This window comes from Falco rusticolus, chromosome 1 (assembly GCF_015220075.1).
Source record: "Falco rusticolus isolate bFalRus1 chromosome 1, bFalRus1.pri, whole genome shotgun sequence".
NCBI lineage: Eukaryota > Metazoa > Chordata > Aves > Falconiformes > Falconidae > Falco > Falco rusticolus.
In genome coordinates, this window is record NC_051187.1 from 376,449 (window position 1) to 403,524 (window position 27,076).

Genomic DNA, 27,076 nt, shown 5'->3' on the forward strand with positions numbered 1-27,076 from the left:
GCTACGGCGCTTCCGTCGCGGCCCGAGGGCGAGCGGAGGCGGGAGCCGGGCCCAGGTGAGGGGCGCGCGTTGCCATGGTGACGGGCGGGGGGCGGCCCGCGGCCTAGCCCCGGCCTGGCCGCCCTCTCCTTTCTCCCCGCAGCCGCGCCGAGTCGAGCCGCCGCCGCCGCCGCCGCTGCCCCGCCGCCATGGCCAGGTGAGCCCTGCCCGGCCCCGGGCCCAGCCGTGGCCCCGGGCCTGGCTCAGCCCCGCGCTTCGCTTTCAGCTCCCCCGTGTCCCGCGTGGTCTACAACGGCAAGCGGAGCGGCGGCCCGCGCTCCCCCGGCGCCGGCAGCGAGATCTTCACGCCGGCCCACGAGGAGAACGTGCGCTTCATCTACGAGGGTGAGCGAGTCAGGGGCCGCGGGGCTCGGCGGGAGCCGGGGGGCTGGCGCCACCTGGGCCGAGCAGGCTCTCACCGTGTCCCCGCAGCCTGGCAGTGCGTGGAGCGTGACCTGCGCAGCCAGATGGGCTCTGAGCGTGGCCTCGTCGAGGAGTACGTGGAGAAGATGCCGAACCCTAGCCTCAAAGGTGAGGGGGTGGGGGCACCCGGCCCCAGGGGTCGCCGGTCCGGGGAGCCCGTGGGGCCGGGAGGGTGCTGCTGTGCAGCCTCTGCCGCCAAAGTCTCTCCTGTCTTCCCTGTAGCGTTTAAACCTGTCGATCTGGGTGATCTGAAGAGGAGGAACACACAGGATGCAAAGAAGTCCTAAGGCGGGTCCTCCCTGCAGATCGGCCAGTCTCCTAAGGTCCTCAAGCAGATTTAATTTGAGATTTTTGTGTTGATTTCCTCCTCTGGTCTGTACTCCCAAAAGCCTGTGGGAGAGCCAGTCAGCTTTGGGGCTGGCTCTGAAGCTACCTGAAATCAAAGATGCTCAGGGGCTTGCTGAGGATGCCCAGAGCCTGTTGCAAAGGATTCCAGTCCCCCACTCATACCTTCGTCTGGCCTCAAGCTGTCCTTCCCCACTTCACACTGGTCTCACAGATCTCCCATTCTCTTTCCATCTCTGCCCCTGGTGCGCTGAGTATGTGGGCTCCCTGGGCTCTGGTGTGCAGCAGGGCAGAGCAGAGCGGTGGCTTGTGTTGTCAGTAGAGGCAGCGCTAGTTCTCCACTCCCTTCTGTGCACCAAGGATCCACAAGCAGCACAAGGGTGGGCCAAGGGGAGAAGGAAGGAGAGTTGGTTCTGCCCTTTGCCTTGGGACAGGCAGGCAGCTCTGGTTCAACACCCTTCACGCAGGTCACACTCTGGCTGTTCCTTGCTCCCTTGTGGGAGAGCTTAATTTGTACCTGGGCTGCTAGTGCTTAGGATTCACTAATGCTGCCAGAGCTCTTCAGTCTGTATCCGAGGCTGGATTTTCTTTGTGCTTAGATTGGGCCAGGTCCCTGTGGTGCTGGAAGTGGAGCTGCTCCTTTCACCCTGCACATGGAGAGAGACAGGGTGTCAGCATTGGCTGCAGCCCTGTGAGGTGGTGGGGAGGGTGCTGGGCTGCATTCAGCCACCCCCCAGCCTCAGTGCTTGGGCAGCTCCACGGGAGGTAGCAGCAGTGGGGGGTAGCAGTTGCTGACTGTGTGGAAAGAAGCTCATTGGCATCCTTGGCTGAGCAGCACTGTGCTGGTTTATACTAACACCATTTTCCAGTTGTACACCCTTGGAAGAGATCTGGCCTCCACATCTGGCAGAAACATCGCTGTAGGGGGGGCTGCCATAGTCCGTGGAACTTATATTGGGGCAGGGGGCTTTTTTGGGACCCTCACTTCTGGCAAGGCTTGGGTGGTTTCTGCATCATGGCCTCTGAGCAAGGGAGAACGACTGTGCCATCCTCACCCATCTGAGCAGAGCAACCGTGCAGGCTGTGGGGCTGCTCTGTGTCCCCAGAAAACCGTGGGGGAGCGGTGGGAGTAGCCCCCTGCCTGCCTGTGCTCTGAGCTGGCAGGAGGGGGGCTGCTGGGAGCTCTGCCCAGTGCAGTGGGCTTTGGGAGGGGTGCAGGGGGAGTTGTGGCTGCCATTACCTTTCCTTTGTTTTGTCGTTGAGCTATACTGTTCCCTTTTTTTTGTTTTTCCTGTTGTCTGTCACTTGAGGAGTGTTGTAAATAAAAACTGGTGTCCTTTTGGGTCTGCGTCTGTGTGATGCTGCCTGTCACAGCCCCTGCTCTGTGGCTGCCTTGGCCAGGTGCACAGCTGACCCCTTCTCTGTTTGCTGCAGGGATTGTGTCCGGCAGTGGAGCAGCATGCAGGATGCTGCCCGTCTGCTCCTGATGGTGCTGGTGTGCTGTGCATGGCACTACAGTGGCCCGGGAGAGAGCTGTCTCAGCTGCCGTGTCCCAGCGAGCTGTTCCCTGCCCAATTCCCCCCTTGGTTCCTTGGCTGCCTGTGCCTGCTGCTCCATCGGCGCTGGCCTGTGTGCACCTGCTGCCTTGCTGGTGCAGGGCCCTTGTTCTTCCCTTTTTTAGACTTCAAAAACGTTCCTATTTTATTGTTGAAGCCCTGCGTTTTCCATTTTAGATTTCAGTCCTGGCAAGAAAGTCCAGGGCTTTCCATGCCTTTTCAGGCCTGACCAAATCCTAAGAAGTAACAGAGAGCAGGAGCTGCCTCTTACTTTTATTGCTCTTTTTTTTTTTTCTTTCTTTTTTTTTTTTTCCCAGAAGTCATCTTGCACTTGCTCTGGGCTCTTAATTTCACCGCAGGCATGTGCAGCCTGGCGCTGTGTCCTGGTAGCACAATGCCCTTGGGCTCTGGCAGCCCTCCTGCGAGCCAGCATCCTAGGAGCTGTCGCTGGACCAAAGATTTAAATGTTGAGACTATTAATACACTCGTATCCTTTTCCCTCCTCTACTTTAATGGCATTTAAACTATACTTAGCATTGCTAGAATTTCTTCTCAAGTGCATCTCTACACTTAGCCACGACCCTGTTTACCTCCCATCACCAAAACATTCCTGGGGCATGCAGTGTGCCGTCTGGTTCTGGCACAACGGGACAGTGCCTCAGCTCCTGTTGCTGCCAACTCTGTCAGAGCCACCCCTGGGCCCGGTCCCTTGTCCTGGTGCTGCCAGGCCCCACTTCCCAGTGGCTGGTGGGAAGTGAGTGCCCTTGGGGAAGCAGGGGCAAAAGGTGATGGTTACCACTGGCTGTTCCCGTTCTTCTTCGACTTTTCCGGCAGGACGGGCCCCGTGGTGTGCCCCATGTCTGAGCAGCATGGCAGATGAGTGTGGCTGAACTGGCTTGAACCCCTGAGCACATCCGGAGCTGTGTGTCCTGAGGGGATGGGAAGGGGCTCCAGTGGGACCGGCAGTGCCGGAGGAAAGTGCCCCATCCCAGCCAGCTGGCTGGGGGACCCCTGTGGTGCAGTGCCCGGGGGGGGGGGGGGGGGCGAGCAGGACGGGGCTGCACACATCGGCAAGAGCTGCCCAGACATGCCGGGAGCTGGCCCTGCGCTGCTGGCACAGCCGAACCGCAGCAGCCCCTGAGCAGCTTGTCTGCAGGTTGTGCCCCTGGGCTCCAGCACGTAGAGCTGCAGTGGGCTGGCTCAGTGCTCCGATGCCGGGCAGAGCCGTCTCTGCCTGTGCCTGGCCAGGCTCACAGCCTGGTGTGGGACAGGCTCTGCGGTGCCCCTCTCCCTCTCCAGGCCAGGCAGGCTGTTGGCCAGCTGCTGCAGAACCCGGCACTGTTCCCTGCGGCTGCACCCATGCTGCAGATCTCTGCTAGGGCTGTCCTGGGAGCTGCAGCAGTATTCCCGACCCCCCAAGGCATGTACCGGGGTTCCTGCAGCCCGACCCCGCCGACCTCTGCCTTGTTTTTCTGTTGGCTTGGGCACTGTAAAGCTGGAGACAAAGCAGTAGCTCAAACTCTAATGAAATGTCATACAAAAATCATTCTATAAACAGGCAATTTTTATGAAGACTAATAACAAACCAGTGGTGAGGGTTGTGAGGTGGCGCACAAGTGTGGAAGTCAGGTGGCGGTGGGGTGCCCCTGCAAGAGGGGGAGGCTGCAGGCCAGAGAAATCAGGCTGTTTACCTATAAAAATCAAACTCGACAAGGGATTATTTTCCCTGTGACTCGGATATGGTGCTTATCATTAGATTAAATGGTGGGAGGAAGAGAGGTATGTGTTGTATCATTGAATTAAGCAGTGGGAAGAGGGAATGGCAGCAGGCAGAATCTACTTAGAAGACCAATTTGTGGTGCTCAATTCCCTTGATAAAGTGGGAGTAATCCTGTGAGGCGCGGTGGCCCCAGGGCGCCTGGCTGCAGCCACGGGCAGGCCAGGTCGGGCAGTGGGTGGCGATTTATTGCTCCAGCCCCATTCTGTGCCTTGGGTTTAGCCCCACAGCCAGGGACTCGCACTGCAGCTGAGTCTGGCCTCAGCCCCCCCCAGGCACCTCTAAGAAAAACAATTTTTGTGCTGAGGGTGGTGCAGCACTGGCACAGGCTGCCCAGAGAGGTGGTAGATGCCCCATCCCTGGAGACATTCGAGGTCACGTTGGACAGGGCTCTGAGCAACCTGATCCAGTTGAAGATGTCCCTGCTTGTGTCAGGGGTTGGACTGGATGACCTTTAAATGTCCCTTCCAACCCAACCCATTCTGTGATTCAGTGAGTCTCTGCCTAGGGCATGTGGGCTGGTGGCAGCGTCTTCATTCCACCGGTCACTGGGACCAGGCGGCTCCCACCAGACAGCTGAGATCTGTGCCCGTGTGTGTGCGCATTGTGCAGGCTGTGCACCCCAGGGTGCTGTCAGGGTGCACGCAGAGGTGACGGCCACCGTGGGCAGTGACAGGCCACAGCAGGAAGGGGTCCCCCAGCCCCAGTTTTCACTGTGGCCCCAGCAGGGTCCCCGGGGCAAGGGGCACAGACAGCTTCTTCCACCCCCGTGTGTCCTGGGGGGTCCATATATGCTGGGGAGCCACTGGCCACAGGTCGGAGCTGCTAGCCGGAGCACTGAGGGGACAACCAGGGCACAGGGGCTGCAGGCTCAGCCCTGTGGCATAGGCAGTGCCCCAGCTTCGGGGTGGCAGCCAGGCTGGCAGCAGGTGCTGCAGGGATGTGCTCCAATGGGCCCTGGCACGGGCAGACATCTGGTGCTTGCACGAGGCTGCTGCCCACCGGCAGACACCGTCCCTGCTTGGGGCTGTGCCTGGTGCTGCCAGCTCTGACCCCCGGCCAGCCCCAACAAGGACAGGGATGGGGATGGGGATCTGCTGCCACCAACACAGACCCCTTGGGGTGCCAGACCCAACCTGCGGGCAGGATGGCAGGGCACGACAAGGGGCTGTGTGGGGGACAGGGGGCCATGGGGCTGTGGGGCACAGCCACAGAGGACACAGGGACACCCTGCAGGCTGGCCAGGGGTCCCCATCACACTGTGGTGCATGTGGGACCCTGGCACTGCACATCAGCCCTCCTGGGCAGGGTCTGGGCGTCTGGTGCCTTTGATGCTGTGGGGCCAGCCTGGCTCCGGCAGGGTGTCACGGGAGATGACAGTGGGGTGTTTCCATGGCAACACTGCAGCAACAGGCGCAGGGCCCGGCGCCGGGCGATGACCATATTTACCTTCCCAGAAACCGCTTCGTGCTCTAGCAATTTGCCTCAATTAGGCTCGTTACCACTTCAGGAGGCCGCAGTGACGGCAGCGGGCCGTGGGGGCCAGCAGCTCCGTGGGGGCTGCCCTGGCCAGCTCCAGCACGGTGGCTCTGGGCAGGGTCTGTCCCTGTCCCCATCCCCATCCCAGTCCCTGCACCTGGGGGCCCAGGCAGACCCCGACCCCTGCGCTCCCCTCTCCTTGCCTGCTCAGCCCCACAGCAGTGCGCTGCCCCACGACACTGCTGCCACAGCCTCGCAGCTCCCGTCCCCGTGGCCAGACCCCTCCGTCCCACGTCCTCGCTGCCTGCAAGCACTGGCCCCCAGATGCCGGCTCCCCACTCGGCTGGGGCAGGCGGCGAGTTGTCAAGTAAACAGAGGAAAATTACTGCGTGCTTGGTGTGGCGCTGAGCAGCCAGGGCCGGCACTGTGGGCATGCCCTCCTGGTGCCATGGCCAGCCTCACTGACGCCCTCGCAGTGGTCTGGGACCACCCACCCCCCAGACAGACAGTGTGGCTGCTGCTGTCCCTCATGCCATCCTGCGTGGGTGGGCATGCCTGGAGCCATGACAGTGCAAGTGATGCTGGGACAGGGTAGGATTTGGTGGGCAGCCCAGCGCTACTGTTTACTGCATGGGGCTGCCGATGGCTGCTGGGGCACGGCTCCAAGTGTTCGCCCCGCTCATCACATACCCTGTGCCAGGCTGCGCATGAGGTCCAGACAGCCAGGACTCATCATCTGCTTGGGGCCGGGCAGGGCTGGCTGCTCTGGGTGACAGGCAGTGTCCTGACCCAGGGCCCATGGGTGGCAGGGGGTCACAGCAGGGTGGCTGGCTGTCAGCTAGGGTGTCCCCTGCTGGGGACATGCACATGCCTAATCCCTGCACACCAGATGATTGTGGTGCCCAAAGCCGCGGCATCCGGGCTTAGCATTCATGTGCGCAGCACAAGCCTCTTAGGGTGCTGGCTCGCCCAGCTCCCTCCCCACCACGGGCAGCCAAGCGGTGGGCCTGCGGCACAGGGGCACCCACGGCCCCGCACCCCATGGTGCTGCTCACACTGGGCAGAGCTGCCAGCAGCGGCTGCCCAGCCGGTGGCCTGGGCCAGCTCCCAGGAGAGCTGGGGTGCCAGCGGGCAGAGCCAAATGATTTAATTAAGGGCTGCTGGCAGTGAGAGGACAGAGCCAATTAGCAGCCAGAGGAGAGTGTGTGCTGGCGGGGAGCTGGAGCCCCGGCAGCACGGCAGTGGCTGCTGCCTCACTCACCTGCGTGGGGCTGTGGGGCAGGCAGCAGCAGGCAGCAGGGCAGGCAGCAGGGCTGTGGGGCAGGCAGCAGAACTGTCTTCTGGTGCAGCCCATCCATGCCGGGTGGCCCAGCTCCCCATGCATACCCATGGGTGCTTGGGGGCGCAGTCTGGGGCCACAGCATCCCTGGTCCCCACACCCCAGACAGAGAGGCACACACAGGCAGAGCTGGCCCTGCAGCCCAGCACGGGCCCACACCTATTTACAGTTACAACAGATAAATTACAGCACTGCGCAGGGTCTCAAAGGCGCATGAGGGCAGCACCACAGGATGAACCCCCACCCCCCACCCCCACACAGATTCCCCCCACCCCACAGATCCCCTCCCCACAGCAGTCCAGGTCCTGCTCGCCATGCCTCACCCGCAGCTGGCCCAGCTGCATCCATTGTCCCGTGCACATCTGGCACGGCACAGCATCCTCACCGGGGTGGGCAGGGTCCCACACAGCCTGCGCAGTGCCCAGAGGAGGACGGGGCTGGGGAGGGAGGCAGTGGCTGCCCCAGCCAGCTTGGCCTGTGGCAGTGGGGCTGGCACAGCGCTCCCACTCTGTCTGTGGGCTCAGAAGTGGCTCTCGGCCGTGGTCTCAGGGAACTCGTAGCAGTGGTGCCGGTCCCCCAGTGGGAGGTGCTCAGCGGTGCTACGGCCGGTCCTCTCGAGGTAGCGGGTGCCGGGGTGCGCAGGTACTGGGCTGCGCCCCAGCCCGTTAGCACAGCCGCTCACCAGCTGGTGCTTCTCGCAGGCGCTGCCGGCGCCATTGCGGGCACTGGGTGCATGGCTGTAGGTGTGCTTGTACTCCTCCGCCAGGTCCTTCCCCAGCTTCCACCGCTGCCACCTCTTCAGCAGTTCTGCCTGCACCTGTGGGCAGCCGCTGTCAGTGTGGCCCCGTGCTCACTGGCTGCCCGAGGCCTCCCCCCACCAGCTACCCACTCGCACACCATCCTGCTCACCTCCTTGTTGACGAAGCAGTAGAGGATGGCCACCAGCATCCCCTGGGCAGGGGGAGGAGAGGTGTGATGTGCATGGCCAGACCCTGACCCCAGCCCTGGTCTGGTCCCTCCTGAGACAGAGGGTCTCTGCAGAGGGCCAGTCCCGCGTGGGGCTGGGCTTACCTGGAAGGAGCTCAGAAAGAGGTCAAAGAAGAGCTTGACGTAGCGCAGTGTGCCCTGGGCATGCTCATCCGTGACAAAGGCAAAGACCACTTCATGGATGCCCAGCAGCGGGATCAGTGTCAGGGTGGACTTGGCCAGCCTGTGTAGAGGGGTCCTGTCAGCATGAAGGTATACACACACGCCCCAGCGCAGGCACCACAGGCCTGCAGGGCGGGGGCTGTGCCCACAGCCCACCTGAACTTGTAGTCAGTGTAGCGCATTTGGTGCGCACGGAGCTTGGAGACGAGGATCTGGATGATGCGGATGAAGATGAAGAAGTTGATCTACAATGGAGTGGTGAGCCATGAAGGGCAGAGCTAGGCAGGGCAGGGGCAGGCAGGCCAGCTCAGCCCCAGCCCAGGGCAGCCCCCCTGGCAGCAGGCTTGGGGCCCTGGCAGATGCTGCGTGAGGAGCTGTGGTGGGCAGAGCTGCAGCCCCAGACTCACCAAGATGGCCAAGAACACAGGGAAGCGAAGGATCCACCAGAAGCCCATGTTGTTGTTGGTGGTCCAGCACCTGCAGAGGGGAGGGATGGGGACTGCTGGGCAGCCTTTTGTCTGGGCAGCTGCTAGAGCCTGGCCTGGCATCAGCAGCCCCAGGTGAGCAAATGCCATGGCTTGGCAACCTGCTCCTTGCATGGGGTGATGGTGTGGAGCCTCTCCGGGGCTGTCACACCATCCCCACCATGCCTCAGTGTGTCCCACGTGCACCCACCCCTGCCCTGCACACTTGCAGACCTGCTGCATGGGCTGGTACTCACTGGATGTTTTCATAGAGGAACTTCACGATGACCCAGGGGATGAGGAACAGCATGGGCGCTCCTGGAGGGGAGGCGGGCAAGGGGCAGGTGAGGCACGGTGGGGACAGGGTCAGGGGACAGGGAGCCAGCCTGCCTGCACTCACCCCAGCCAATGCACAGGTAGAGGGTGAAGTAGCTCCTCTCAGAGAAGACGGCCACCACCAGGAGGTTGTGCAGGTAGATGCCCTCCACCAGCAACCAGCAGTAGTTGGCCACGATGCCATACTGCATGAAGACCGTGGCCGCCCGGCAGCCTGCAGCTGCCTGTGGGCAGCGTCAGGGCTGACGCACAGCCCATGCCCCCGGCCCCACCAGCCCCGCCACTCACTTCGTCGCTCAGCCAGATGTGCACGTTGTAGTCGTCAATCTTGTCGCTGTAGTGGGTCTTGAGGAGGGCGTCGATGACCAGCACGGAGACACCCTTCAGGATGAAGGAGGCGAAGAGGTTCATGTGGATGTAGTTCCTCATGCAGTGCAGCTTGCTGCAGACACGGGGAGCTGCTGTCAGTGTCTGTGCCCAGACCCTGGCCATGGCCCCCACCTGCCCCCCATCTCCTGCCCCTGGGCTCCTAGCACAGGTTCTACCGGCCCCCCAACTCCTGCCCCCTGGAATGGCACGCACCTGCCCCCCAGCTGGGCAGCCATGCCCACACCCCTACCTGAAGCCCAGCAGCAGGGCCAGGGCGAGGAGCAGTGCACACAGTGACACTGAGTACCCCACAGTGTACATCACCTTGAAGCTGCCGTAGGTCTTGGCAAAGTTTTCCTGGAGAGGGAGGGAGAAAGTGAGGGCAGGGCAAGGCAGGGCAGGCAGGGCAAGGAGCCCCACACTGGCTGCCCTCCAGCTCACCCACCTGCACCTTCAGATCCTCTGCGTCCAGCTCGCACTGCGTGGCATTGCGCAGGGACTGTCCCTGGGGGCCCATTACCCACTGCCCATCTGGCCCACAGGTCTTGAAGACATGTCTGTGCTTCACTGCGAGAGGAGCAGGCAATAGGGTGTGCTGGGCCCCACAGCCACCACTGGCATGGTGTGCTGCCTGGCTGTGACCGCCTGGAGCAGTACATGCACACATGTGTGTGCACACAACATACAGGCACACCCACACGCATGCACACTGACGCACATGCACACCCACACACATGCACACTGACCCACATGCACACCCCCATGCACACACGCACCACCTCGACCGTTACCTTTCTGGTACCAGGGCAGGAACCAGGGGCAGGGGACACTGGCAGTCCTGTTGGGCAGTGTGTCGGGCCAGCAGGAGAACTTGTCGAAGGTGCGGTTACAGACCAGCTCTGCGGAGGGACAGGACACGGTGCCACCTACGCGGTGCCACCCTCGGCCTCACGACACCCACGAAGGGAGCCAGGAGCCAGACCCCATGCCGGCCCCTCTGGCCCTGGTCCCTGTCCCACAGGGACCCGCACTGGCTCTCACCTGTGGGTGTGGGCAGGCGGCTCATGTTGCGCTGGCACTCCTCACTGTACGCCTTCCAGCTCTCAAAGAGGTAATCTGTGATCTGGGCAGAGGGGCCCTGGGGGCACAGGGGAGCATCACTGCACCCTGCCCCCCAGCTCCAGGACGCTCCAGGACAGGCATGGGTGAGTGCAGGCTGACACGCCGTGCAGTGCCTTGCCATGCAGTGCCATGCTGTGCTGTGCCATGCTGTGCCATGCCATGTGGATGGCAGGGCAGGCAGGAGAGGGCACCGGCTGCTGCACCACATGCCGTGGTGAGGAGCTGCTGCAGGCAAGGGTGGCCCACCGGCAGCTCAGGGGTTGGCAGCAGACCGGGTGGTGGGACAGAGCCCCATCATGTGGGACGTCACATCCTTACCTGGCAGCAGAGCAGCAGCAGCAGGAAGCTGAGGAGACGTGGCCGGGACATCCCTCCACCGGGCTGCAAGCTGCATGGGGAGCAGTACAGGGCACCTGCCTTCCTACCAGCCCTCAGCAGCTCCTCTGCCCTGGCAGCGAGGGCCATGGAGCACGGGTGACCCTGCACGAGACACCAGGTCATGGGGGCGCAGGCGACAGGACCTGTCCAGGGCTGAGCCAGGGCACGCATGGCCTGGTGCAGGCGGGCATTGGAAGGGAGGCCACCCCGGCACAGAGCCGGCCCTGGTCACAGAGCCATGCTCCTGTCCCCGTCCTCACCCGACCCTGACTGGCTTTACCGTTCAGCTGTTTGTTTGTGCGTTTTCCCGCGAGGCAGATCAGCTGCTGAGTACCTGCCGTTCGCTCCCCAGGACAGCACTGGAACTGTGGCCATGCCACACCTCTGCCCACTAAGCCAAACACCCCAGCTCCTGCTTGGCCAGAACACAGCCACATGCAGGACACCACCCCTGCACAGGGCAGACCCTCGCACCTCCCTAAGGCAACATCGCCCCTGACGTCCTTGTGCACAGACCCAGGTAGGGGGTCACCCCACGCTGGTGCTGGTGCTCAGCTGCACATGGGTGCTGATCCCTGAGACCCCAGGACCCCTGGTGGCCAGCAGGACCCCTCCTCATGCCTAAGCATCTTCTTAGGGCAAGGGCTGGTGCCTGGGCTGCCTCCCCTCCCCACTGCCTCCACGCCGCTGCCGCTTGGGCAGCACCGATTTCAGATCTGCTTCCAGTGGTGGAAGGAGCCTGGTCCTGGCCCTGCAGGTCTCGCCGGTGGTGGCACCCACCCAGGGATGGAGGTGGCCAGGGAGCTGACAGCAGCCCCACCAGGCAGGGACAGGGATGGCTGCCAGCCCTGCAGCAGTTAACCATTAACCCGCAGGGATCCCTGGCTCAGCCCGCGGGGCTGCCATGGCCCCAGGACCAGCTCTGCCTGGCCCTGCCACTGTGGCTCCATCACCCCCAGCTCAGGCGAGCAACATGGTGCCTCGTCTGACACGGTGCCCGGGAACTCCCACACAAAGCCTGGCTCACGAGGAGCTGTAATTCCCTCCATCCCCCTAAGCCGGTTATGGGGCTCCTGAGCAGGATTTCAGCTCTTCCGACAAGGGGCCATTCTGGTGGCAGCCCCATGGCACGGCCATGTGGGGTGCCAGCAGCTGAGCTGCAGGGACGGGACAGGACAGACAGCAGTGCTAGTGCCACTACAGACACTACAGCATCATTCCCCCAGCTTCCCCACCAGGCACCCGCCGGAGCGCCACGCGCCCCAGCCAGCCACTGCTCCCAGGGCTCGCCGCTCTGCCCATGCCTATTTTTATCCCTGGGAAAGTCGTGTTTCCTCCATGCAGACCCACTCACCATGTCGCAAGCAGCTGCCTGAGAAGCTCATTAATCAGTGTGGGGCTCCAGATGCAGCTCCTGGAGCTGGACCTGCCGACGCGTGCCTTATTTAGACACTCCTAGGACAGAAGGAACTGTCTCCTGGGACAGTCCTCACTGGGTGGGCTCTGGGAACAGGGACCTTCAGTAGGAGCCCACTGGCCACCTGCCCACACCAGCATCCCTGTCCTTGTTACCCCACTAACCCCACACTAGCATCCCTGTCCTTGTCACCCCACCAGTCCCATGCCAGCATCCCTGTCCTCGTCCCCATGCCAGCCCCACACAGCATCCCTGTCCTTGTCACCCCACCAGTCCCATGCCAGCATCCCTGTCCTCGTCTCCATGCCAGCCCCACGTCAGCATCCCTCTCCTTTGTCACCCCACCAGCCCCACACAGCATCCCCACCTGCCCCATCCTGCCGCCACCCACCACCCAGCCCTGTGGGAAGGCCCCGGTGCCCGGCCCCTGCCCTGAGCATCCTGGCCCAAGAGGCAGTGCTGCTCCTGGCATGGTGGGTCAGCAGCGATTCGCTGCCAGCCCCTCTGTGCAGCCCAGGAGTCAGCTCTGGGGCAGAGGTGTCGCTATTTTTAGCTGCCTGCGATGGGATTTAGCAGTGGGGAGGCCTCTGCCCCAGACTCCCCCCGGGCTGGCAGCAGCTCCCCCGGCCCCCGGGCCCTGCTGCAGCCAAGCTGGGCAGGCTGCACTGGGTGAGGGGTCCTGGCACATGCGGCCGTCACGCTCCTGGCCTCCAGCACGGGGCTCCCCCCGGCACAGCAGGGCCCTGCCTAGGCCCTTTGCCCCAGCTGCCCACAGCCGCAGCCCCGCACCAGCCCCCCCACTCCTGTGATGCAAGGAACCCCCGGCAGCATGGCCAGCCCATGGCACGCTCTCAGCGATGCAGGCTATTTCCAGCAGACACGTGGGCGTGCAGGAGTAGCTGTGGACCACTTGTCCCTGGTTCGCCACAGATGGGCAGTAGCAGGGAAGGAGTGGGGGCCCTCCACAGTGGCAATGGTGAGGTCTGGGGTGGCTTGGACCACCAGCAGCACTGAGCACCTCCCTGGGAGCTGGCACTGCCCAGCATCAGTGCCTGCAGTGCTCAGAGTAGTGGTCGCTGCTGGCTGGAGATGCCATGGCCACTGGTGCCAGAGCCCCTCTCAGCCATGCCCACTGCCAGAGGCAGCACCTTTGGGGTGCCTCGACTCCATGTCACCACCTCCCCTCACCCTGGTGTGCCCGACCAGCTCCCGGTGCCACATTTTCCTGCCCTGGCACCCAGCACCCAGCTGGGCCAGGCTTTGGGGGGCCTCCCTGCCACGCTGAGCCGTAGGCACTGAGTAGAGGTTGCCCAGCATGCAAGTGGGTGCATCTGCTGGGGCTGTGCCATGCTGCAGTGGGTGCACAGGGGACTTTTGCCCCACGCTGGCATTAGGCAATGTGATGTGTTCCTGTGTCACAGCTCTGCGGCTGCTGACTCCCACGGAGGCTGGGCTCCAAACACCCAGCGCTGCTCCACTGCTGCAGCCACAAAGGGGAGACCTCACGCCTGTGACGGGAGAGGAAGAAAGAGGAATCGGCCCCTGGACAGCTGCACCTACACAGGGAAGGGGTCAATGCCAGCAGCCCTAGTGCTGGGGGTCCAGAGGTGTCAGACATAAGCCCCATCATCTACCCTTGTGTAGGGGGAGTGGGGAGGTCACTGGTGCCTGTGTTTGTGCGCTGAGCCCTTCCCAAGCCAGTGGTGCCAACTCCTGCAGTGGTGGGGGCAAAGCAAGAACCCGCTCTCCCCCCTGACCAGCTTCCCTGTGGCCCCTGGCCCTGCGGCAGCCATCGGCCCAGGGTGTGCTGGCAGGTAGGGGGCTGGGTGCACAGCCTGGGGGGGGGTGATGGGGTGAGCTGAGCACCAGGGCATGCTGCAATGTTGGGCTGCTGCCACTGCTGCGGCATCGTACCAAGCCATAGGGAATGGATGGGAACAGGTTTGTGTCAGGATTTTGTCCCCCCACCCATGGGTATGCAGCCTCTGTGCTGTCTGACAGCAGCTCTGTGCTGGCGTGGACCCCCATGGACAACTGAGTGCCCAACCCTGCCTGGGGGAGAGGCGCTCTCCTCCTCCCGTCCAGGTCGGCTTCCCCTGGGGATTTTGCTGCCCTGGCCCCTCCGGCTGGCACCCAGCTCTAGCTGCCATCACACGTGCAAGGGAATGAGATCCACATCTGGGATCACTGCGGCTGATTGCCACATGGATCAGCAGCTCGGCAAATCCTCCGTGGGGACACTCATGGGCATATGCAACGTGACCCAGAAGCACCCGGGCACAGCCATAGCACTGCACAAGTGCCGGGAAGCTGGCACAGCCCAAGGCAGCCTGGTCCCTCCACGGAACTGGGCTGGGAGCATGGACTCCCTGTAAGCGCAGCCCTGCGCCCAACACACCACTTGCGGGAGGTGGTGCGGGGGGCTGCATGCCCTCCAGACACAGGGGTTAGCCCCCAGTGCACTAATGCAGTGCTTTCCACGGCTGGCTTTGGCTTTGAGCTCAGAGCTACAAGCCAGCACGGCAGGGGCTTCGGCACTTGGCAAGGGAGGGGACGGTGCAGGGCCAGAGCTGATGCAATGCCAGAGCGAGCCTGGCCCTGCAGATGCTGCTCCACTTTCCACCCAGGACCACAGCAAGCAGGGCAAGTGGTGGGGGGAGATGGCGGCAGTAGGGAGGCCTGGGAGGTCTGATCCACACCCTACGCTGTGTCCCTGTCCCGAGCTCGGGATGCCTCCCGCGACCCACCTGTGACCCACGACTGCTCCAGTCCTCCCCCGTGAAACGAGTACCAGGAACTTTGGCAGCAGAGGAACAGCTGAACTGCCTGGAGCAGCCCTCATGCTGCAAGACCGCAGCTCGTTTGCACAGTTACATGATTATGGAAATGCTGAGCAGTGGTACACGGATAGAGCCGACGTCACCAGGCACCAACAATGTCAGATTCTGTGTCACTTTGGACCAAGAAAACCTAAACCAACCCCGACAGCATTTTCGTCAACAGCAACACAGGATGCAAACAGGACAAACTCTTTGCATCATCTCCATGACTGCCTTGCTACCGAAAGGGATGGCCAAGAACACCTTCCACAGCTGCCCAGTACCAAAGAGGGAATGCCGTCTGCAAGCACAGCTGAGTAGGGGTCAAATAACCTTGCTGCCTGGCAGGCTCTGGCAAGGGGATGCTGAGCCACACAGCACCTCAGTCCTGGCTTGGGGAAAGGGGTTTTTCTTGTTCACTTTGCACAAAAATCCATGAAGCACAGGAGGATGGTACAGGAGACAAGGCATGACACGTGTGGTTAGCATGTCACAGGGGAAGCACAGGACTGGGAAAAGCCAAGGAAAAGGTCAGCACAGACAGGCGTGTGCGCATGCATGCATGGACTGGGAGCTCAGCACCCGCCTCCCCAGAACAGCTCATGTTGCAAATGAATGCTGTGGTCATCATGGAGCTGGGGACAACCTCCCGGTACCCCACCAGGCAGCAAGCCCAAAGCTGACGCTGCTGAGGTGCAGATGTGCAAGGGACATTGCACACAGCAGCTCATCCTGGAAAGGGTCCTGGCATGGTCCCTCCCTGTCCCGAGGCTCCCGCAGCACCTGGGCATGGCCAGCCACCAGCTGTGCCGGAGGCAGGAGGTGCCATGGGGTGGCACTTGTGCCCAGCCGTCCACTGGTGCCTGCTGCTTGCAGCCATGTTCCTCAGAGCTCCTGAGCTGGGGTAAACAAGGACGGGGCTCTGGCCAGGGCAGGGCCAGGGCCAGGACAGGACTCAGGACAGGGCAGATACAATGGAGGAGCACAGGGGGACAGAGCAGAGTGACCACCACATACCCCCTGCATCTGGCTTGCCCAGATCCTGCCCCTGCCCGGCACAGCAAGGTGCATGGAGCAGTGCTGTGCTTGGTGGCTGGTCTCAGCCCTGCACTGCTGATTAGGGCTTATGGTCACATTTTTTCATTAAGTATTTTTAATCCACATTTTGCCTTTTTTCTGTTCAGCCTTCTCTCTTTTCCCCTCTCCAGGCAACAGAACATTAAAAAAAATCTGCACCGCAGCATGCAGAACAGAGCAGGGATTGGTGGGAAGGGACAGAGCTGGCAGCTAGGGCAGCACTAACATGCCGAGGAGGGGTCCTGCAGGTCCTAAATTTTCCTGCTGATGCACAGATAAAGCCAAGGAAATCACAGGGGCAAGCACTGAATTTGGCATGGGTCAGGACACCCACAACACGTGCTGCTGAGCGCTGTGTGGGGCAAGGCGGCTGAATTACAGGGTGCGGACGCATGCTCGGCAGCGTTGGCTGGGCAGCAGCAGAATGCCCCGTCCCCTGCCCGTCCAGCCACCGCAGCTCGAGGGGAGCTGCCCTGACGTCGGCGTGCCCCCCTCTCCTTTGCCACCCTGAGGGAGCAGCCGGGCTGGGAAGCACAGCGCCAGGCAGAGGGGATCGCGGCAGCTGCTTTGGAGATGCGCTTGCAACGACGAGGGCGGCAAGGTCACATACCCAACATGTCCTGGTTAAACAAAGCCATTTACCAACACCGTGTTGACACAGCAGAGCTTGGGACAGAGTCACAAAGGGCACTCGCAATGGGCTCCTGCAACACCCGGAGAGCTTGGGGAGTGCTGGGAAGGCTGGAAAAGCGTCCCCTGCTTCTGCCCCTCGAAAAGAAACCTGCAGGCACTGCTGTGCCCGCGGCAGGGAGACCCAGCGGGCACCATCCCAGCGAGGGGCTTCTCCAGGAGATGCTCCCAGTGCGCCAGAGCCCGGCTGGTATCACTTGCCTGGGGCTCACAACAGCCACGGCAGCATCCGGGGGTGCCGTGATGCCCAAGGCCAGAGCCCCTCCCCAGGGACGCCCGAGGCAGCGGCTCAGGGGGGAACGGGCACAGCCCAGCTGGGACCTCCCCGGCCCAGGACACCCCTTGCCGAGGGGCTCAGCCCCACCGCGGCCAACGCCCAGCACCGGGCGGCTCCGGGAGCTGCTGCCCCGGACTCCCGGGGGATCCAGCCGCGGCCCCGGGGATGCGCAGCTGCGACCCGGCTCCACATCCAACGCGACGGGGCGGGCGGCATCCCGCCGGACGGGGAGCCCCGAGACCGCGGGGACAGGCGCTCCACTCCCCCCAACCCCCCCTCCTTCCCCATACCTGTCGGGGCTGGGCTCGCGGCGGCTCCCGGGCGCATCTCGGTGCTGACGGGGACCGGGACCGGCGCGCTCGGCCGCTCCGGCGAAAACTTTTGCCGGAGCCGCGGTGGCGGTGGCTGTGGCGGCTGGAGGGGAGGGACCGGCGCGGGGGGAGGGACCGCGGGCGAGGAGCCGCGTCCCGCCGGCCCGCTCCTCCCGTCAGCCCGGGGGGGGCGCAGCCCGGTGACCCCCGCCCCACCCGTAGCCGCCGGTCCCGGGTGCTCGGCGCTGGGCACGGCGCGGCGTTGCCCCTGCGGCACCGCATCACCGGCGGCCGCACCCGGGAGCTGCGTGGCCGCCGCCGCTTGCCCCCGCCACTGGCTTCTCCGCCCCGCGCCCGGCCACCGGCTCGGCTCGCCGGCGGGGACGGGGTGGGCGGAACGGTGCGTGCAGCCGGCCCGCACCGACCCCCCAAAGGAGCGGGACGGGGGTTCCCGCGGCTCCGGGGGTCCGCTGCAGCCCCTGCTGGGTGCCGGCGGGATCCCCCGGCGCCAGCGAGGCGGCGGGGCCCCGGGGCTCCCCGGCGGTCCCGGGGGGGTTCCCCGGAGTCGTTTCCCGGCGTCATCTCCCCGCTCCGGCCGCGGGAGCGGGGCTCGCCCCGCTCGCGCGCCCGGGCAAACTGCAGCCACGCAGCCGGGAGCCGCCGCCACCCCCTCGGTCCGGCCAGCGGTGGCGAGTCCGTGTCAGCCGCGGGCAGTCCCGCCGCTGCACGGTCGGGCACGCGCACACCCGGCAGCTAGCGCCCTGGGCCCCGCCCCCGCCCCCCGGGTGTGGGGCTGAAGCGTGGCCTGGGCAGGTCTCCCGGCCGCGGGGGTGCCAGCAGCCCACCTGTGGGCCGACGGCCGTGGCGGCTGTGCGGGCGGTGGCAGCTCAGGGACACCGAGCATCCTCCCACCCGGACCCCCCGCACCAGGTTCCTGCTCCGCTCAGCCACCCGTGCGCTGGATGTCCCGTGGGTGCAGACAGAGGGTCTGGGCCACCTAGGCACACACTGGGGCTTGCAGGTGCCCTGCCAGCACCAAGAGGGGGTCAGACCCACGGCTGCCCCCTGGAGACAGCCCTCACACCCCTCTGGGTCAGGAGGCGGCTGTGGCGGTGGGAAGGATCAGAGGCCCCCAGCCCTGCCTGGTGTGGGCAAAGGGATGACCTGTGGGGAGCCCCCCGAGGCAGCAGGGCCTGGGGCTTGGCATGCTACCCCGGGGCGGGGGACAGGCCTGGGCCAGAGGGCAGGATGAGCTCAGGAGGGGCCAGCCAGCTACTCGAGTGCAAACACCACTGGCAACAGGCTGCCGATAGTCCTGAGGCCTCTCGTTTTCCGATGCTCAGAGATAAGAAATGTGCCCGAACTGTGCAGCTGCCGGACGCTCTGTGCTCCAGGCTGTGTCTGGCACATGCTATCCTGCTGGCGCAGCTGTGGCACAGTTCAGCTGCTATAAGGGACATGGGAAAAGCACATGCAAGTACCAGAAGTGCAGCAGCTCAGGGAGATGGTGGCTCAGCTGGAACATCCCTGCTGCTGGCTGGCACAGGGCTGAGCAGGGCTCCATGTTGCTGGAGGGCAATGGCTGGCTGGCCGGGGCAGGGCCCTGCAGCTCCACCGCTCTCCTGCTCCATGCTGGGTGCCTGTGAGGGCACCAAGCAGTGCCCGTTGGCCCTGGGAGCAGGGCTGGGGTGGCTGGGGGCATGGCCACCACAGCCTGGCAGCCCCCAGCCCCTCACAAGGAAAGCAGGCTCAGCTCTCCCCATGCTCACCTGCCCGTGGCTCTCACATGGGGCCAGGCACAGGAACAAAGCAGTGATGCCAGCCAGCATCATTAGACTTCGTTAAGGTGACGAGCTTTCACTCCTCTGCTGTCCCAGGCTGGCTCTGTTCCACCTGCTAGAGCCCAATTAGCATCACATCCAGGAGGCAGCTCCTGCCAAGAGGCAGAGGCTGGCACCCTCGGCATGGCTCTGCCCTGGTGCTGCCCACACAGCCGAGGCTGGGCACAGCTCAGAGCAGGGCTGGTGTGGGAGCCCGGCCTGCAGCTCCCCACCGCACAGGGCTGGGAGGCACTGGGCACATGTGCCCTCGGGGCTGGGGACATAGAACAGGGTGAAGACCTCCCTGCTTGGCATGGTGCAGAAGGGGATGAGCCTTGCTCTCCTCCCTCCACTCTCGGAGAGCTCAGCCTGAGCCCTTGTGCAATGGCAGGGAGCACAGCATCCTCCCTCCCACCGCCCCCCAAGCAGGACACCAGGCCCTGGACTTGCACTACTGTTTATTATAATACATATTAAGGTCACAGATATTCCAGTTCTTTGATCCCTTGGGGCGACCACGCACAGAGAGTGGTGCACAGGGCAGAAGGGCTGGTGCCTGCAGCCCCCACAGGCAGGATGGTGCAGGGTGAGGGAGGGCCATAAGGCAGCCTTGGCACACTCAGGGGCTGGGGGTCTGCCCCAATGTGAGGGGCTGAGGAGGGGGTGAGGCTGCAGCACAGTGCTGGATGGACACCCTCACTCAAGGCCAGGGCTGGGGGCCGGGGTGAGTGTGCTGTGGGTGAGTGCCAGGTCCTCGAGCAGGTGCTGCCTGGCCCTGGCTGGGGTGGGGGTCAGCGGCACAGCTGCCAGCCTTGCCCTGGGCAAGGGCAGGCCAGGAGAGAAGGGCTCCAGCCTGCACCTGGCCAGCAGCGCAGAGTGGCCCAAGGGCTGCCACTCCCCCCTGGGGTCCGTTCTCTGTCATCATTGGTACGAGGCACAATCCCTGAAGAGCCCAGCAGCCGTTGGGCGCTGGTGAGTTTTGGCTGAGCTGAAGCAGGCGGTGGTGGGGGAGGCCAGGAAGGAAGCAGAGCGGGGATGCCAGGTTGTGCTGATCCCAGTGGAGGAGCACACAGGGCCAGAGGCACTGAGGGAGGACAGGCCCTCACAGCGCTAAACCTGTGTCTCCCCCTCCTGCTTGCATGAGGGGCTGGGAACCCGCCAGCTGCCCTGCTTCCCCCAGCGTGTGGGGGACACTGCAGCGTGGTTGCTGGCCCACCAGCCCCATAGGCTCTGTGACCAGGCAGAGAGGCAGAAGGGCAGATCCTCTGTTCCCGGAGGTGCACAAGGAACAGGGAAGAGGGAGGTAAAGACAGAACTTGTGGCCAGGAGGGCACAAGGAAGATAGCAAAAAAAACCCAAACCAACAGTGCAGAGGGGACAAGGGGCCCAAGACTATACCAGAGGTAACAGATGCTGAGAATAGGGGTGACAGGAAAAGGGAGTCTGGGACTGCCTGGCCACAGACACTGGCAAGGCACAGGAGTGGGGATGAGGGGTAAAGGAGCAGCACTGGCCTTAGACAGTAGAGAGGGGTTCTGGGATCTCAGCAGTGACCTGTATGCTCACCCCCCTGGGGTGAAGCAGGGTCTGTCCCTCCTACTCAGGTGATCACTTTGATCCCAAAATATTTGCGCAGCTGTTCCAGGAAGACAAAGGTGAGGATGGTGTGAGGAACTAGCCGGATGGCAGCAGGAACAAAGCCCTGGAAGGGGACAGCAAGAACGGGGAGAGTCAGCGTGTGCCTAGCCCTGGGCTTCCCCATCAGGGCCAAGGGTGCCCGGCAGCCCAACCCACAGGGAGCAGCAGGAGCTTGCAAGCACCAGGGAGTGGTTCGCTGGGCATGCAGCATGGAGCTGGGGCCTTGGTGGCAGGCAGAGACTACCACGGCAGTGAGGGAGGCACTGCAGCCATTGCTGTGCACACAGATCTCAGCATCATGCATCACCCCTCTGCCCCCAAACACATCAGTGCCAGCATCACCACTACGTAGACAGAATCTTGGTAGAAGCCTGGGTCAGATCCCACAGCCCCCAGTGCAGAAGGGGGTTGGACGCTGCCTGGGGAAGATGAGCAGACAGGCTGTAACAGGGAAAATGCCTGACTGGCAGCATCTGGAAGAAACTTCAGGCGTGAAACCCTTTTCCAGGAGCCCTACCAGCAGTGAGACTGGACACACAGGTGACTGCACCAAGCCCAGGTGCGTAGGGTGCAAGAGCTGACCAGTGTCTGCTGGTCAGTAACATCCAGCGAGTGCTGGAGCACTGCTGCCTATACCTGCATTCCTGTTTGGGAGCCCAATGGGTACAAGAGGGCAGCTGCTGCAGTGCGCAGACCCAGGCTGCAAGCCCAGAAGAGGCCATGGCTCTTAATGCCCCAGGGCCAAGGCAGGGGCTGGCAGATGAAGGCTGCCAGCAGCAGAGTGTGGAAGACTCCTGCCCCAGAGCTGTTCTGGGCCTTAAACTCTGCTCCCAGCCCAGCCCAGCCCAGTCTCCCCCGGCTCCACCCCATCCCACACAGCCCCAGCTAGGTACCTTGTAGAAGGCGAGGGGTCCGAGCTTGGCAGTTTCCATGGCACAGTGGGTAACACCCTGGAGTGAGAGAGACAGAGATGAGGTGGTGCTGGGAGGCAGAGGCCAGTGTGCGAAGGGAGCGGAGGTGGGCAGGATGGGCTGCTCACCCGGTACTCTCCCTGAGAGTTCATGAGGCGGGTCTTGAGCACATCCAGGGGCTGGCACAGGAAAGTGGCACATCCGCCCTGGGGAGAGTCAAAGAGGGTCAAGCAGCTCTGGCTCACAGAGCAGACCCAGGTGCCAGCAACTGCCACTGTCACTGGAGAGACCCAGAGCCCTGCCTGGGACCAGCTCCAGGCTGGGAGCCCCACAGGAGCCTCTGAGCCCAGCTCTGCTTAATCAGAGCCCTAAGAAGCACCTCTGGCAGCCTCAGCCTGGGGGACCTGAGCCTGGCTGCAGGCAAACCCCATCCCAGTCCTGCCTCCCCGCACCCAGCCCTGCTCACAGCGATGAAGCTGGCCAGGAAGTGAGTGAAGATGTTGTCCGACAGCAACCCAGTTGTGAGAACCAGCTGCTTGGCCTGGTCGTAACAGGACAGCTGTGGAGACACAGTGTATTAGTGAAATGTCGCCACTCCTCGCCATGCCAGGAACTACCCCTGTCCTTACCCCAGGCACCTACCGCCCAGCAGAGCTGTCCTACCTGCCCAACAGTGACTAGGGCCCCTCGGCTGGATGCCATCGTAGCTCCGGAGAAGAGTTTCTTTAAGCCCTCTGTGGACAGACAGATTGGGATCAGCAGAGTCCTGGGACATTACTCACACTCCCTCCTCCCGGAAGCCTCCTTCCCTGCCTGGTCTGTGTCCTGGACTCCTCACAGAACAGCAAATAAGCTGCAGGAAAGAAAAAACCTTCAGCACAGCCCTGCCTCCTCCCTGCTGCTGTTCATTCCCCTTCCCACCTGCTCCCACCCTCTTGTGCTTCTTCACAGCAGCTCCTGCAGGCCTCTCTTTTTTTTCCCCACTGGTGTACGGGCAGGCTGCCAAGCTCTGCCTGGCCCATGCCCCAGCCAGATGCATAGCCCTCGGCTCCCCTGGAGTCACGGGCCCCACGGCCACCCTTCCATCCCCTCTCCCTGCCCCAGCTGAGCAAGCACCCGCGGGCACCCCAGCCACGGCTCCCCACTGCCAGCAACGAGGCAGCAGGCAGGCTCACCCTGCCCTGGCTGGCACAGCCTCACCTTCCTGGAGGACGCGGTACATGCCGTCCAGGGCATGAGAATAGCTGGAAGGAGCGAGAGGGGAGGATGTCAGGGTCGGAGGCTCCCCAGCACCGGCAGCTCCGAGCAGGCAGCGGCGGCTCCCGGGGCTGCGGCCTGGACCCCGGCCCCGCCGCCCCCGGGCACGGGGCTGTGCTGCCGGTGCGGTGCTGCCCCCCCGCGGCCACACGGACCCCCGGGGAACCCGGACGCCCTGCCCCGCCGCGGCCACACGGACCCCGGGACCCCAGACCCCTCCCCGACCTGCTGCCCCGGCCCCCTGAGAACCCCCACCCCTCCCGACCTCCCGCTGCTGCCCTGGCCCTCCCGGGAGCCCTGGCCCCTGACTGCACTGCCCGAGGCCCCCCGCTCCACTGTCCTGACCACCCACCCCGGGAGCCCAGGCCCCCCACCCCACTGTCCTGGCCTTCCCAGGAACCTGAGCCCCCCAGTCTACTGTCCTGGACCCCACTCACTTGCGGCGCAGTGAGGGCGGCTGCTTCATGTCGTTCTGCATCCTGGAAGGCAGAGCACCACGGGCTGAGGCAGAGGTCAGTGCCCTGCTGCCCCCCTCAGCCCCAGGGACCTGGGGCAGGGCTGCCCCTGCTCAGGGCAGTGGCCAGAGGCCCAGCAGATGGATTGTGTTGCCTGTTTGCAAAGGGACCAGAAAGCTGCCTCCAGCCCCATGCCCCCCCAGACGGCCATGCAGTGGCTGGGGGCTGTCACATCAAATGGCAGAAAACAACTGGGTACAGAGCTCCCCGCCAGGACCAGGCACTAACCAGTGGCAGCCTGGTCAGGAGAGCAGTCCGTAGCCTGGGGAGCACCCCACCATCCCCATCGCTGCCACCTGCCAGCCACAAGCCTTCTTTTTTACCAGCAGCACCCAGAACTGACCTGACATTCACCATGTCTGCTGGGGTCCCCACGAACCCGCCGGTGAAACCTAGGGGCAAAGAAGACCTGGGGTCAGTGGGCTCCTCCAGCCCAAATGAGCCTGGGGCTGAGGGACCCTCTCCCTCACTCACCTCCCACTGCACCCAGCAGCACTTTCTGGTAGAAGGGGGGAGGGCCCTGGCTGCCCTGGCCCAAGTGGTCCCTCGCGGTCTCGTAGATGGCAAAGCGAGTCAAGGAATACGTCATCTGGAGGAGGGAGAATGAGCTGCTGTGTCCCGCTGGGCACCAGTCCCTGTGGCTCAGGGCAGCCTGTCAGCTCCAGCCCAGCTGCCAGACAGTGAGGGCAGTGCTGCACAGCAGGAGCTCCACGCTGGCCCTGGGGGACCAGAGACTGTCAGGGCATGGTGGCACTCACCTGCCGGCACAGTGAGGCACTGAGCCCGTTGTAGAGAGCCAGGAAGCCGTCGGTGCGGATCACACGCACTGCCATCCCCATCATCCGCATCTTCACCTCCTGCTGGGTCTGCAGGTGGACCTGGGGCAGAGTCCAGCAGCATCAGCACACCAGCCCAGTGCTGGGGCTGGGTAGAAATGGGACAACACAGGGCAGCAGAGCAGCGATGGCTGCTCGAGTGCTCATCAGGATAACTTGTCAGCACTCGCACAGGAGATTCTGTGCAAACAGCAATAGCTCCAGGCTCTCCACGCCTAAGCAGTACTTGGGAACTGGCCCAGCCCAGCACCAGAGGGGTGGAGGCTGGCAGGAGAAGGGGCAGTGCTGTGGAACCTGCCCTCAGTCCCTCCCAGGTGCTTGCCCGCCTCAGTGGCCTCAGCAGCACGCCCCAACATGAAGTGGTAGCCCCGGGCCACATCGGGGCAGGGAGGATCCAGAAGCACGTGAGCAAGCAAGCAACTAGTGTGGGTTTGCTTGATGGGACCACAACAGGATGAGTTAATTCAGGACCTCTTGATGGCCTACAACCTTGTCATGTGAAATGGCAGGCCTCTAGAAGCAGCTTCCCCTCCTCCCAAGCCACAGGAATTGCACAGGCAGGAAAACAACCCCGTAGCTCTGAAGCACTCCTGGCCACAGCCTGGGCATTCAGGTGCTCCCCTGCCCAACCCCAGCAACCCAACACTTCCCACCACCACCAGAGGAAGTGATAGTGGGACTGCGAGGGCTGTCCGGGACAGAGGAGCTGTGCTGGCTGGTGCCAGAGCACGTTCTGAGCATAACCACCTAGCCCCACACTGCGAAGATCACATGTGAGTCAAAGGCCCCAGGAGATAAGGAGAACAAAGGGCCGCTGGCCAGGGACCAGGCCTGGCTCCCATTAGAGAAGCCCCAGCATGGTCAGAGCGTGGGACACACAGCGGGACGCTGGGAACAGCCTCTGCCTCCTGTGCAGGGCAGCAGTGGGGGGCAGGGAAGGGGCCTGCCTTTAGCCCCAGCAGGTGGATTTTGGATGTCGGAGACCAGAGCTTGTGACATGCTGGGAGCTGGGTGAGCAGCTGCCAGGCAGCGCAGGGCAGGGGGACCAGGCAGGCAGGGCACAGCTATGCCAGAAGTGCTCTGCTGCCTGGCCACCCCAGGGCTGCAGGCAGGCGGACAGGGGAGGAGCTGGTCAGTGCTGTGGTCACTGCCGCAGGGCAGGCAGTCCCTGTGGGCGGCCAGTGGCTGCATCCTACAGCCGGGCTGGCTGGGGCCTCCCGCCGGGGCCAAGGTCCAGAGGTACAGCAAAGCGCCCTTGGCCCCGTGCCCTGCCAGACCCCGAGGCCCCTTGTGCTTCCCCATGCCTGGCACCAGTCCCCACTGTGGGCGAGCTCTGGGCCAAAGGCAGGTCTGTGTTCAATACTCAGGTGCAAACCCTCGGGCAAAACCAGATGACTGGCCTGGGCTCAAAGCCACCGAGCACATGGGGGCTACGCATCCACAGGGGACAGTGCATGGGGACACTGCCCCAAAGTCAAACCCATCACACTGGCTTGGAGACAGAGGCAGACCTGGCGGCATATGCCAGCCTAATTCCCCTTCTTAGTGCCTTGCCAGGCCGTGCTACACAAGCCCCCACGGGCTGCCAGCCACCTCCGATGGGCAGCCGTGGCCAGCCGGGCACGGCAACACGCCGAGCACCGGGACGCGGCGTCCCCCCGTGCCAGCGCTGGCTCCTCCGCTGGGCCCGCGCCCAGCGCGGCTTCCCCTCCCTCGGTGCCGTGCGGTGGGCAGGGGTGCCTGTCCCGAGCCCGTCCCGCAGGCAGGGCAGGCCCCGGCCCGGGCTCGCTACCCCCGCAGCCCGCCCGGCCGCCCCGCCCGTTGTGCCCGGCTGCGCGCGGCGCCCGTGGTGCGGGAGCAGGATGCCGGGCCGCCCGCCGCGCCCCGCCGGCACCTTGGCCGGAGGACACGGATCCAGCGGGCCCGCGTCCAGCGCCGCGCAGGGCTGGCCCGGGCGTCCTCCACAGCCCCGCACCGCACAGCTCGTGGGGCCGGCACCCCGGGCTCCCACAGCCCCGGGCCGTATCCCCTCAGCCCCACACCCGGCCCCGGGCCCCCCAGCGCTGTGCCCCGGCGCCCCAAGTCGCCTGCTCACGCGCCCCCGCACCCCCCCACCCCCCAGCCCAGGGCTGCTCCTCGCGCGCTCCGGCCCCTCACAGCCACAAACCGGCCGCCCGGCAGCCGTTTCTCCTGTTCTCCACCGCCGTTCCCGCCCTCCAGAGCCACCCCCGGCTCCTCAGAGCCGTTCCCGGCCCCCAGCCTCTCAGAGCCGCGTCCCCCCGGCCGCTCCCCTGCCCCTAGGCGAGATTCTCCGGCTCCCCCGAGTGGCTCATCCATCCACCCGGAGCCACTCCGGCCGCCCCCCGCCCCCCCGCACCTTGAGCAGGTCCAGCGGGTGGGTGCAGCACGCAGCCCCGCACGACGCGAGGCCGCCGAAGTACCAGCGCGACACGCGCCGCTCCGCCATCGGCGCCGCTCTGCACGCGGCCCCGCCCCTCAGCCCCGCCCCCCCCCTCCCCACTACCGGCGGGGGATCGCGGCACCGCGGCCGCCCCCGGGCTCCGAAGAGCCGGTTCCCGCTCCGCAGACCGCGGAAGACGCCTCCCCCCGCTAACGGCCGGGGCTGCCAGAGCTCCCCGGGGGGGGCGACACCAGAACGCGGCTCGAGGCGGCGGCAGCGCGGCGCGGCGGGCGTCAGCAGCGCTGGTACCGGCTGCGTGCGCGGGGGCCCG

General features: G+C 64.3%; 3 protein-coding genes across 6 annotated transcripts; 1 reads left to right on the top strand and 2 right to left on the bottom strand.

Annotated features, from left to right (window-relative positions):
* The first annotated feature begins 5 nt into the window (after positions 1-5).
* Positions 6-2,149, top strand: MCRIP1 (MAPK regulated corepressor interacting protein 1). Its single transcript, XM_037402828.1, has 5 exons — positions 6-55; positions 143-196; positions 266-384; positions 472-570; positions 685-2,149. Exons 2-5 carry the CDS (start codon positions 189-191, stop codon positions 747-749), a joined length of 291 nt encoding a protein of 96 aa, XP_037258725.1. The 5' UTR covers positions 6-55; positions 143-188; the 3' UTR covers positions 750-2,149.
* A 5,082-nt stretch (positions 2,150-7,231) lies between these two features.
* GCGR (glucagon receptor) lies at positions 7,232-18,110 on the bottom strand. Of its 3 annotated transcripts, none has more exons than XM_037402849.1 (14): positions 17,347-18,053; positions 10,717-10,878; positions 10,318-10,414; positions 10,068-10,175; positions 9,722-9,843; positions 9,527-9,633; positions 9,196-9,349; positions 8,972-9,092; positions 8,829-8,889; positions 8,515-8,584; positions 8,264-8,352; positions 8,030-8,168; positions 7,868-7,909; positions 7,232-7,775 (listed from the first exon to the last, which is right to left on the bottom strand). In XM_037402849.1, the coding sequence occupies exons 1-14, from the start codon at positions 17,947-17,949 to the stop codon at positions 7,479-7,481; spliced, it is 2,172 nt and encodes a 723-aa protein (XP_037258746.1). In that variant the 5' UTR covers positions 17,950-18,053; the 3' UTR covers positions 7,232-7,478. The 3 variants fall into 3 exon arrangements, with proteins under 3 accessions (XP_037258746.1, XP_037258737.1, XP_037258755.1); XM_037402840.1 differs by having other exon boundaries at positions 8,972-9,131; positions 17,347-18,052; XM_037402858.1 differs by lacking the exon at positions 10,717-10,878 and having other exon boundaries at positions 8,972-9,131; positions 17,347-18,110.
* Positions 18,111-19,628: 1,518 nt separating this feature from the next.
* Positions 19,629-26,834, bottom strand: SLC25A10 (solute carrier family 25 member 10). 2 transcript variants are annotated; one of them, XM_037402876.1, is made up of 11 exons: positions 26,722-26,834; positions 24,267-24,386; positions 23,983-24,097; positions 23,852-23,900; positions 23,431-23,472; positions 22,937-22,980; positions 22,400-22,470; positions 22,203-22,295; positions 21,865-21,942; positions 21,719-21,775; positions 19,629-20,889 (listed from the first exon to the last, which is right to left on the bottom strand). In XM_037402876.1, the coding sequence occupies exons 1-11, from the start codon at positions 26,809-26,811 to the stop codon at positions 20,788-20,790; spliced, it is 861 nt and encodes a 286-aa protein (XP_037258773.1). In that variant the 5' UTR covers positions 26,812-26,834; the 3' UTR covers positions 19,629-20,787. The 2 variants fall into 2 exon arrangements, with proteins under 2 accessions (XP_037258773.1, XP_037258765.1); XM_037402868.1 differs by having other exon boundaries at positions 20,747-20,889; positions 21,719-21,942.
* Positions 26,835-27,076: the final 242 nt, after the last annotated feature.